The sequence below is a fragment of the Crocuta crocuta genome, unplaced genomic scaffold (genome assembly GCF_008692635.1).
Source record: "Crocuta crocuta isolate KB4526 unplaced genomic scaffold, BGI_CrCroc_1.0 scaffold116, whole genome shotgun sequence".
NCBI classification, from domain to species: domain Eukaryota; kingdom Metazoa; phylum Chordata; class Mammalia; order Carnivora; family Hyaenidae; genus Crocuta; species Crocuta crocuta.
The window spans coordinates 1,948,728-1,961,505 of NW_027531562.1; the positions used below are offsets into that span (position 1 = coordinate 1,948,728).

The following is a 12,778-nucleotide window of genomic DNA, read 5'->3' on the forward strand; positions in this document are numbered from 1 at the left end:
AGGATATACTACAAAGCTGTATGGTTCTGGCACAAAAATAGACACATAGATCAATGGAACACACTAGAGAGCTCAGAAATAAACTCATGCTTATATGGCCAAAAATCTACAACTATGGAGGCAAGATTATACAATGGGAAAAAGACAGTCTCTTCAACAAATGGTCTTGGGAAAACTGGGCAACTACATCAAAATGATAAAACTGGACCACTTTCTTACACCATACATGAAAGACGGGTAGATGGGTATTAAGGAAGGCATGTGTGAAGAGCACTGGATGTTGTATGTTAAGTGATAAATCACTGAAACCTACTCCTGAAACCAATACTACACTATATGGTAACTAACTAAAATTTTAAATTAAATAAAAATAAATAACAAATAAAAATTAAAGCAATAAATAAATAGATTCAAAATGGATTAATGACTTAAATCTGAGGCCTGAAGCCATAAAACTCCTAAATGTGCAGTAATCTCTTGCACAATGGCCTTAGCAACATATTTATGGATATGTCTCCTCAGGAAAGGGAAACAAAAGCAAAATTAAAATATTTGGACTACACCGAAATAAAAAGCTTTTGCACATCAAAGGAAACCATCAACAAAACAAACAGGCAACGTAATAAGTGGGAGAAAATATTTGCAAATGATATATCTGATAAGGGGTTAATATTCAAAATACATAAAAAAATATACCACTCAACATCAAAAATGATAATAAAAATAATAATCCATTTAAAAAATGAGCAGAGGACCTGAATAGAGATTTTTCCAAAGAAGAAACACAGACAGCCAAAGACACATGAAAAGATGCTCAACATCACAAACTATCAGGGAAATGCAAATCAAAAACTACAATGAGATATCACCTTACATCTGTCAGAATGACTAAAATCAAAAACACAAGAAATAACAAGTGTTAGTAAAGATAAAAAGAAACTGTTATACACTGATGGTGGGAATATAAACTGGTGTAGCCACTGTGGAAAACAATATGAAGTTTCCTCAAAAAATTTAAAAACAGAAATGTCATACAATGCAAAAATTCCACTAATGGGTATTTACCCAAAGAAAACAAAACACTAATGCAAAATATATCTACATCCCTATGTTTACTGCAACATTATTTACAATAGCCAAGAAATGGAAGCAACCCAAGTGCCTATCAATAGATAAATGAATAAAGATCAGTATATATACTGATATATTTCACAATGCAATATTACTCAGCCATAAAAGGGAATGAAATCTTACCATTTGTGACAACATGGGTATAGCTAGAGAACATCATGTTAAGTGAAATAAGTCAGTTAAAGATGAATACCATATGATTTCACTTACATGTGGAATCTAAAAAAAAAACAAATAAAGCAAACAAACAAAACCACAGGCTGAGCCTATCATGAGCATTTTCCAAAAGCACTTTTCAACTCATTTTTTAAGTTAGACATCCACACAATGGCAGAGAAGACCATGGTAACAAGACATAGAGCAAGCAATGTGAAACGAAGTGTGAAGCACAAAAACAAGTTAGGTGAGGATAGCTCTTTTTTTTGTGCTTGCCCTTCACCAAACACAGTGCAGGCCCCACCTCACCCCTATCCTATGCCTAACCCTCTCCTAGGCTTGCACCTCCAGATGTTGGAACTTGGCTGCACCTCTGCATCACTGCTTGATGACAATCGAAACTCTACCAGGCAAAGAAAGAGGAAAGAAGTTTCTAGGCAGAGGTAACAGGAAAAGTTCTGAGGCAAGAACTAGCCTAACATTCCTTTGGAACTTCAATGTGTCTGGAGCTTCACGAACAAGGAGAAAGTAACAGGATACATGGACAGAACCAAACGGTGGAGCCACAGGAAGTGATTTTGGATTTATTATAAGCCAATAGGAAGCACGGAATAACACGACTTGATTTACATTTTTAAAAGATTTCATTGGCTAGTATGTGGAGAATAAACTGAAGGTGGTAGAGGAGACTCTAAAAGTAGCCCAGGCAAGCAGTCTTGTGGTTTGTCTAGTGAGCAACAGCAGTGTTGTGGAGAAGTGAATGGCTTTAGGTCATATTTGGATATGGATCCACAGGACTCGTTGATAAGATAGATGTGTGGAATGGGGAGTCACACTTGGGCTTTGCAATTTGTGGTAATTGGAAAGATGAGGGGTAGGAGGGATTAAGAGCTTTTCAATGAGCATATCTGGTTTGAGATGCTCACTTAAAGATACAATTAGAGATGTCAGTTAGGCAGATGAAGTTCCTGGGAAAACATTAGGACAGATATATAAATTTAGAAATTATCTGTGCCTAGATGGTCCTTAAAGCCATGGCATTCCCATCCCTGGGATGGTTATTTTTCATGGTAAATTAATAAACTGAGTTATTCACCAAGGCAGTAAGAGCCAAGCTGGGATGTCCCATAGCAGATGGCTGGTCTTGCCCGGGCTGGGTCTGCCGCTCTGCTTTGCCATATCCCTTACTTGAGAGCTGGCCGACAAGGTTGTTTGGTTGTGCTTTCACATATAAAACATTATGTCCAAGTTTCCCCTTTATTCTGTGGATCAATGTGGAAATGTGACAAATTGACATGCATTTAAAATTGTTTGAAATGTATCAAAGTGTTTAGTTGGTTGAATAAAGAAATACCACACAAATAAAGGGGAAATTTGACTATATATGAAATTAGGAGACCAAAACTAAAGCCATGTGTAGATTAAGTTTCAGTTCACTGACCAGAGCTCAATGACTTTGGGCTCAATGTGGAAGGGCTCTATTATTACAGAGTATTTGAGAACACAACAAAAAATGTTCATTAAGTCACTTGATGAAACAAGTATCCAAAAAAAAAAGTAGTGATAGAAACCCTAAAACTAAAGTAACATAAGACAATGTCAATTCATCCTTTTAACAGTCTTTGATTAACAACTATGTGATTACTATGTTGAATTCCTGCTCTTCTGGGGCTCCTTTTTCAGCAGAGAAGACAGACCACACCTTGGGACAGAGCTGGGTAGAGGCAGGCATCAGATGCCTTTTGACTAAAGTGAGAAGGTGACAGTTCCAATGAGAAAAAGACAAACAAATCACTCTAGAGGTGATTTCTCAAACACTAACCCTAACCCTGGCCAATTATATAAAAACTTTCCATTCCTGTATGAAAGTAAGACTTAAATTTTAATGTATTCTGTGATGTAACTAAATGAAGTTAACTGACTCATTGATGTTTTTAGGAGCCCTTAGCAGTATTTTTAGTGGAGTCTTCTGAAGTTATTTCCATTTCCCCTATTCTCCTTTAATCTTTTGCCGTCTTTTCTGTGGAAATCTGAAAGATTTGGAGGGAGCAACAGCCAACTTGCCTTACAACCCCAACTCTGTATTTACTTACAGGAGCAACATGTAAGTGCAGCATTAGAGGGAACAGAGGAGAGGAGGAATGAGGTGAAGCCCCCTGACTTCCATTTCACTCCAGCCTCAAGGAGAGCTGTTCCTTTAATTAAAGGAACCATATTTCATGGACTGAAATGTATCACTCCCTATGACCACAGTGGGGAAATGGGCAGGCTTACACTGAAGCTAGTTCCTAGCCTTCTCTCTGTTATTCTTTTGCACTTTCTCCTTCCCAAGAACCTATGGAAAGAAGACCACCCAAGTCTGCTCAACCTGGGAGAAGCCCAGCCAGCCACCTTGCCATTCTGGCTTCTTTTGTTTTCTCTCTCTCACCCCCATTTCCATCCTTCCCTCTCTGGGACATTCTCCCTAATGTGGAAGATGGTCTCAGGATCTGTTGAACCAGTCAGAAGGCTGAGCCACCTCTGTTCAAGGCTTTGGGGCACATGTTCTATTACCTTAACTCCCCAGCTTCTCTTCTCACACTGACGGCTGCAGCCTATAAACCATTTAAGTGTTAAGATCCAAGAATCTGTTTGGTCTTTGGTTTCAGGTCATTTAGGATGAATTAACTTATGTAAAATAATTCTCCTTAGGATCTCATCTAACTAACTAGAAATTTACATTAGGGTTTCGGGCCAATGCCCTGATTGGTGATAAATCTGCCTTACTTTGCTAGTCATTAACCTGAGCATGTGTTTGCCTCGGGGACCTGGATAGGAGGAGTGGCTATGACGGGACCAGATTCATGGTACGGTGGGGTACCGAGGCCAGAATCTCTATTAATAGCACTCTTTACTAGCACCTCTGTTTCATGATCAACAAATGTCAGGCTTTTCAAGGACTCTAGACGCCACAGACATTTTTTAACATCTGAACTTGAGTGAGTTCAGATAAAAGCACCTTTGTTCTGCATGACGATTGTACCTGGATGAAAGGACTCATTCTAAAAGGCGAATGCTGCCCTTCCCCATCATACCAGAACCCACTGTTTACCACAAAGGTGGCATCAACTGCAACAGACGATAATAATCACATACACATACTCACAATCACAGCTCAGTTTGATGTTTTACCTGTGAGAGTCTTACTAAACCTTTTATAATACTTTTATTCTTCATAACTGATTTCTATGACACTGCACCAAAATACCCTTCTCTCTCCCCCACCTGTCTGCATTAGCCCCTAAGATCACTTTGGTTCCAGATAACCAACCCATGTATTAAAACCAGGAAAGAATGAATTCTGCCCATGTGTATTGAACCCCCTATTCTGTTTTTCTTCCTGGACGTTTCCTCATTGCAAGTTACAGAATTCAGGCTCCAGGTGCTACGGCCTCTTTCAGACTTCTGTCTAGAATGGACCTAAGTCCAGAGACCTTCCTTACCTTTAGTTGAACTAGATGCACATCCACATGCTTGCTGTCTGAGTCCTGCTGGACTGAATAGGTTAGGTCACGGACCCTCTCTGAGGTCATCCGGAGCCAGGTCTCAATTTCAGGTAAATGGAGGACAATCTTCCAGTCAGCCCCTGTATGCAATGGGGGTGGCTTTTCATACTGCTGGTCAGAATCCATATCCTTCATTGCCTCTTCTCCCTCACCCTGCTCCACAGTTGGCGTCAAGTTGATGGCCATGGGTGAAGCATCAGTAGCCATGGGATCCAGGTCCTGTGACCTCAGTGGGGAAAGTGTCACACTCATGGTTAACATGGAGAAGTCTAAACCTTACTTCTTTCCAAAACAGCTGAAATGCAAGAGGAAAGAAGAAAGCAAGAGTCAGACAAGATTGCCAAATAAAGAAATCATACTTCGCAGCAGAAACAGGATTTCTAAATTAAGCCAGATTTCTAAATTAAGAAACCATAGCTCATGGCAAAAACAGAAGGAGGTGTTGTGAGTTTCTACATAGTAGCTCCAAGACCCAGCATATAATAGGAACACAAAACCATGTGGTACTGCCTACCCCCACCATCCATCATCTATCTCCTCATTCCTTACTAATAAAATCCTGCTTTTCAGCTGTGCATATTCCTGCCAAGATTTTACAACTACATTCCCTATCTCCATCACAGCAAGGTATGTACATGTGGCTAAGTTCTGACCAATGAGGTTTAAATGAATGTCTGGGAGACCTGCTTCAAGAGAGCCAACTTAATTAAGGAGGGGCCTCCTTTCTGCCCTTTTCCTTCTCCCTCTGCTTCTAGCCTGTAATGTGGACTTGTTGGCCAGAGTTCCAGTTGCTGTTTCAGACCAGGAGATGCATTTGGGTATGGCAGTAGAGGACAGTAGAGCAAAGTGGTAGGAACATGGATCCCACCAGATAACAAGGAGCTACTGTATCCTTCCTAGACTGCTGCCCTAAACTTCTTTTACTGAAAGAAAAACAAACTTCTATCTTATCTTAGCCTCTGTTATTTGGGGCTTTTCTACCTCAAGCACCTAAGTATCATCTTGGCTATTATAACCAATACATTGACTACCTGGGATAACTAGAGAGGGAACATGTTCTAATCAACAAAAGCAACTATGCTGAATTCAGGAGAGGTTGCTCCTTTCTACAATATGTTAGATAAATAGATATCATGTAGTAATTCCAAACTATACTTTGCCAAAAAGTATAAATCAGGGATTAGTATACACAAAATACGAATTAACTATCATCTTAAATTATATTAATTTGGGGTTATATTGAAATTTTTAAAGGCTTCTAGAATTTCAAGAGTAATAAAATGCTCTTAAACACATATAACATTAAGATGTTAACTACGTTTAAAATAATATAAGTGTAAGTCATAATAAAGTAAAGTTGTCTTTTAAGGTAAAGTTGATAAGCTTATTAGCAATCTAGCTTACTAATATAATAATCTAAGCTACTTAATTTATCTTTCTTCTAGCATTAGTCTAGCATAAAATGACAATGTTTAGGATCTTGTACTCTAAACATTTCTCTTTTTTTTATTATTTCTAGGAGAGAGAGAGAGAGAGACAGCGTGAGCAGGGGAGGGTCAGAGAGAGAGGGAGACACAGACTGTGAAACAGGCTCCAGGCTCTGAGCTGGCAGTCAGCACAGAGCCCGAGGCAGGGCTCGAACCCACAAACCGCGAGATCATGACCTAAGCGAAAGTCAGACGCTTAACCGACTAAGCCACCCAGGTGCCCCGGACAAGTCTTTTAAAAAGCCGAAAGCAGCACTTTTTATTTCCCACCCTGTAAGTTATCATTTTGTACAGCTATTTCAAGTATGCTGTCACTTGATGGGACTTTGGCTACAGGGCAGGTTTTACACACACTTTGCTAGTAGGGGGTCTAATGACAAAATTGGGGTCTAATCACATATTTAGCATATGTATCTTTAGTTTTTTATGTTATTTTCACTTACCTGCAGCACTTCATATATATTGCCCTATAAGTAAAGAGGCAAACAGTCTCAGTTGTTCCCACAGATTTTTCTCAACACTCTAAAACAAAGGGTAGGATAGAGTTCTATGGAATGTAACAGTGGGGAAGAGGGATGGTCACTAAGTCCAGGTTAGGCTATTGCTTGATGGGTGCCACTGAAGAATAGAAGCAAGGAAATACAGTGAGGAAATATTTCAATTGCAGGATCTTGGGCTGCATAAAGCTCATAGGACTAGTGCAGGATTAGTTAGGGAGTGAAAGAGCTGTTTGTGATCAGAAAGTTAATGTTGGAGTTTAAGCTTGCAGAGTTGGAACAATTCTGGGTCATGACGAGGTCCCAGATGTGGTTGGTCATAGGTATGTGGGGCTGAAGTAGAATAAAAGTCATTGGAAATGCATAATCCCCCCAAGTTGGCTTTTTTGACATCATCCTGTTTCTTTATAATAGCCCTCTCTTTTTCACCCCTGTGTTTCAATTATTTGCCCTCTAAACAAGAAAAAAATTGTAATGTTTATTTATTTTGAAAGAAAGAGAGAGAGGCAGAGAGAGAGCAGAGTAGGGCACAGAGAGAGGGAGAAAGAGAGAATCCCAAGCAGGCTCTTCATTGTCAGTGTGGAGCCTGATGTAGAGCTCGAACTCATGAACTGTGAGATCATGACCTGGGCCGAAATCAAGAGTCAGGTGCTTAACTGAGCCACTCAGGTGCCTCTAAACAAGAAAAAAAATTTTTTTTAATGTTTATTTATTTCTGAGAGAGAGAGACAGCGTGAGCAGGGGAGGGTCAGAGAGAGAGGGAGTCACAGACTGAAACAGGCTCCAGGCTCTGAGCTGGCAGTCAGCACAGAGCCCGACGCGAGGCTCGAACCCACAAACCGCGAGATCATGACCTAAGCGAAAGTCGGACGCTTAACCGACTAAGCCACCCAGGCGCCCCAAAATATTTCAAATAGATATTATTTTTAGTTTCAGAAGCAGCTTCTACTCAAGGTAGTGAGTTTCTTTTTCCTTTTTAAAAAATATTTTTTAATGTTCATTTACTTTTTGAGAGAGAGAGTTTAAGTATGTAAGGGACAGAGACAGAGAGAGGGGGGCAGATGACCCAACAGGGCTCCCTGCTGACAGCAGAGAATCCAATGGGGGGCTCAAACTCATGAACCAAACCACAAGATCATGACTAGAGCTGAAGTCTGACAGTTAACCTACTGAACCACCCAGGCACTCCTGGGTTTCTTTTTCTTTTATGACTTTTTCTGGTTCTACACATTCTAGCTCCCTTCCCCAAAGATGAAAGGTGGTTGAACAAAATATGAAATTAAATGTGATTGCCAGAAATTAGCCTATATTTCTTTAGATTCTTTTTTTTTTAATTTTTAAAAAATATTTTATTTATTTCTGAGAGAGAGAGAGAGATAGCGTGAGCAGGGGAGGGTCAGAAGAGAGGGAGACAGAGAATCTGAATCAGGCTCCAGGCTCTGAGCTGTCAGCACAGAGCCCGACACAGGGCTCAAACCCACCAACCATGAGATCATGACCTAAGCTGAAGTCAGACGCGTAACTGACTGAGTCACCCAGGCACTCCTATTTCTTTAGGTTCTTAATATTCACCTAGTAACAACAGCAAAATTATTTTACCTACAAAAGTAGAGGGAAGAAAATCAAGAAAGCTCCCATTTTGATCAGGAACATGTAACTTCCCAAGTAAAAACGGGCACAGAGAATGAAAAGACTTATTGAACTGAAAAAAAAACCTTAAGAATAAGTTATTCCTATGACATATTATTTCAGAAACCTTCCAACACTGCACTTCAGTGCCCCCTACCAATTTCTTGAACATTTAAATTTTAAATTAAATGATAAGCAAGTTTATGGATGAATTTTTGAAACCAAAGTTATTTGCAAAAATAAAATACTGTGTCATAAGGTAGGTTTATCACTTTGGTACCTGCCTTAGAAAGTGGTTTTAAGCTTCAATTCAAAAGCTTTCTCCACCTAATTGCAAGAGAGAGAAATCCATTCCCCACAGTTTTAACCACCCTTGCATACAATTTTTAAAACCTTACTAGACTTGGTTAATTTTTCTAAAGAATTTTTTAAATGTTTATTTATTTTGAGAGTGATGAAAACAGAGTGCAAGCAGGGGAGGGGCAGACAGACAGGGAGACACAGAATCCAAAGCAAGCTTCAGGCTATGAGCTGTCAGCACAGAGCCTGATGCTGGGCTCGAACTCACTAACCATGAGATCATGACCTGAGCCGAAGTCAAAAGCTTAACTGGCTGAACCACAGGGGCACCCCTAGACCTGGCTATTATAGAAAGAGAGAGAGAGTGAGAGATCAAAACTCCAGGGCAATAAAAGTCCAGGAAGAGTGAGTATTATACCACTTATTCATACCCTAGCCTCAGACAGGCTCTGGTTCTGATTTCCCAAAGCACTTTCAAATTTTTAATCAATTCACTGCTTTCTGGGGGATTTGTTTAGAATCACAATCCCAAAAGGAATATGATACACAAAGGTTAATAAAGGCTTCCAATGGAAGTTCACAGAACTGGTGATAAATGAAGAAGACATTGGTGTCACAGTGGTTGTTACCTCTTCGAAGAAACCAGACTCACCCAGGGCACCTGGGTGGCTCAGTCAGTTAAGCATCCAACTTTGGCTCAGGTCATAATCTCACGGTTCATGGGTTTGAGCCCCCCATCAGGTTCTGTGCAGGCAGCTCAGAGCCTGGAGCCTGTTTCAGATTCTGCATCTCCCTTTCTCTCTGCCCCTCCCCTGCTCATGCTCTGTCTCTCTCTGTTTCAAAAATAAATAAAAAGTATAAGAAATAAAAAAAAAAAAAAAAAAAGAAACCAGACTCACCCAAATCAGAAAACTAAATGCCAGGGTAGTGTACGATGAACTGTTTCAGCCACACCCACACACCCATTCACACACTCAACCCCAGATCTCTCCTAAGAGCCCTGCACAATGGAAAAATGATGCTTGGTCATTATGTTTTCTCTGAAACTCCTAAATCAACAAAGGCCTTCTCTGGAATACACATCCTACTGTAAACAAAAGAATATACAAAAAATTGGCTCAAAGCAGTTTATGTTCCAATATACAACATTTCCATAGATACCATCAGGCTGTGCACTAAGCAGACACAGTGCAGTTTTATGTGGGACAAGATGCTCCACATTTCTGGGTCTCAATTTCCTTCTATGTAAAATGACAAAAATTGGACGAGATGATCAGTGAAATCCCATCTGACCATAAGAATCTGTGATTACCTCGGGTTATTTTCTAGAGATTTCAAAGCCGTAGGAAGCATCCTGTCTATACTGAGAGTGTATAGATACCAAGTGCTGGCCCTCCATTTTACCAAAGCACATGAACAGCATCAATAGATTTGTCCTCCTTAATGGAATGAAATAAAGTATTACCATGCAAATGTATTTTATAAATCATCATTAACACATTTTGTGTTGCAAATTCTTCCCAGAGAAGCACATATGGGAGATGCTCTCCTCTTAGGGTTTGAAATGAAAGAGACTGACAGCAGAGCTGTGGTTGTATATGTAGAGGACACACAGAATAAAATAAAAACATTAAACAAAAATGTAGCTGGGTTCATCACACATGAGAAAAGGATAAGGAAACCTAACATTCAAGCCACAAAGCAAAATTTTCCTGTGTCTATAAAATTTCAGCCTGGATGTGATGTTTCCATATTTAATGGACCAGACGGGAAGCAAGAGAACTTCAGTATCTCAGAGAAAGTAAAGCAAAGCAGGAGTCTGCTCAAGTTTTATTTCAATTTCTGTCTATTTTCCCTCTCATCTACTTTGCCACTGGGAAAGGAATACTGCCTGTGTTGTAACAGCATAGGAAGCCTGGAAAGCAGCATAAAATTGATTAATTATCCATTTTCATACAAAGTAATTACTATAAACATTTATATTTCAGTTTTAGTAGCTCATATTTAATGTGCCCCCCATGGATAACCAATCTCTATTTTTGATGTTCACAAAATCACATCTGATTTCAAAGATAAATTTGTAATTTAAAGGAAAACTGCTACACATTGTAGAGACCTATAGTAACAACTTTTATGTATATTTTTCCTGCCCCTATCATGCCTATTCAAGCTTGCTTTCCCACTGAATTAATTACTCCATTTGAATGCAAATAGTAGGAAATTCAGCACAGGCCTATTATATGTTCTTCTAGATACTGTAAGTTTTATATTCTTTCTTTACGAGGCATCTTGAAATGAGATTCCTTTCCAGGCACAGAAAAACTTTTTTAAAAAGCCAGTAGGCAACTGATGATGTAGATGAAAGCAATGACCCAAATATGCCCAGGTGTCCACCCACCCACTCAGGTTCCAAAGATGCATGTGTGACAGGAGTGATCAACCAGCTTTTTGGAAACCAAAGACTTCCCCTTCCCTTCCCCCATCAAGTGCTTATCTGTGGCCACCTCTCCAGCATTAGAGATAATACCACCTTTATCCCAGCTGCTGTTAAAAATAACATAAATCAAATCCTTTCCTTTCCATAAACCCAAAGAAGATTCAACATTTAAAGTGCAAAAGCGCAAGCAGTAAAGATTTAAAAGCTTTTTTTTTTTTTTATATGTGGGAGGGCTTTTCCCACTATACTCTATTTATCATCCTATAGCAAGAGAAGAAACATGCCACGAATTGCTTACTGGCACTGACCCGTTCTGCTATCTTCCTGACAGTCCACAAGTTTTTAGCTGAAACCTGACATTAGCAGAATGCATGCGACTTGAATAAGACTCATTTCAACCAGAGAGTGTTCTTCTACCAAGCCAGGAGACCAAAAAATGCAGCCACACAGCCATCAAATCTGCCCACCTCTTTTTCCCTTCTCTAGTAATTTTTCTCTCTTAAATAAAAGAACAGAAAAGCCAGAAATCTGTTGTATGTACTCACTGTAAATGCTTTTGTCCCTAAAGGTCCTTCAGGATTAAGCGTCTGGCTCCTCCTTCTCCACCCCCCTTGGGTTCTCTTCCTGTGGCCAAATAAGATAAAGGTTGGTGTCAGGCCTGCTCCATGCCAGCAGGACACGGGTGAGTCTGCAGGGCACCAGCTTCATATGTCCTTAGTAGCCCAAATCTCCTACAAAGAGAAGGCTACTCTCCTGTCCCTATTTGGAAGCTAATGTATAAACTCCAGGCCTGTGCAGTTACAGTTAGGTCTTTTGCAAACAAGCCGTGATAAGTGAGCAGAGAAAAAGGAGACAGTTGCCAAAACAAGGATCACTATGGAAGAGAGTGTTTGGGTGGACAGAGTACATCCAGTCACAGTTCAGAAGAACCAAGACTATGCATATCCTAAAAACTGAGCAATCCTAAGGCAGAATAAATAAATCTATAAATAAATTAATAGTACCACATTAACCTAGCCAGCTGACAAAGCCAATCTGAGTGGAATAGGGTCAAGCACCCTTTCCTTTCTTAGAAGGAAACTGCTCTTTCCAAGTAAGGAACATCATCCTGTGTATCGTTTGAGAGGCAGTTTTACCATCAACTCAAACCAAAATACTTACCCTCAATCTTTCTGTGCTCTGCCTATTCCCTAAAAACAAGTGAGAGACAAAAGCATAATTCTGGCCAAATTAACAGATATGCTTGCTACTAAGCACATGTTACAAAACTGAGCAGAGAAAATTATGTTCGGCATCACTGAGTATCCTTGTTCCTCCCTCTTCATTTCATCCCTTTCATGTTCTCATAATCATCTGTCACAAATCCTATTCGTAGAGACACTGAATTTTGAAAGGAAAAAAAAAAGTTCCACTGGAATGTTTTCTTTTTTTGTCCAAGGTTAAGCTCTCATGCTTTGATTGCATTAAGGAAAAAGAAATAAATGTAAGAGGTGTACCCTGTATCTGGTTTCAACATTCTAGAATCAAACTCTGTGAAGAAAACACAAAAACAGCTTTAATAAATGGCTGAATTAAATGTCATGGCCTACCTAGACA

General features: G+C 39.7%; 1 protein-coding gene across 1 annotated transcript in view; it reads right to left on the reverse strand.

Moving 5' to 3' along the window:
- Positions 1–12,778, reverse strand: part of AKAP6 (A-kinase anchoring protein 6) — a 494,727-nt gene that overhangs the window by 373,743 nt on the left and 108,206 nt on the right. The window contains exon 2 of the mRNA XM_077772716.1: positions 4,770–5,127. Coding sequence (XP_077628842.1) covers positions 4,770–5,093 — 324 coding nt within the window. The 5' untranslated portion in view covers positions 5,094–5,127. The remainder of the gene's footprint in view (positions 1–4,769; positions 5,128–12,778) is intronic.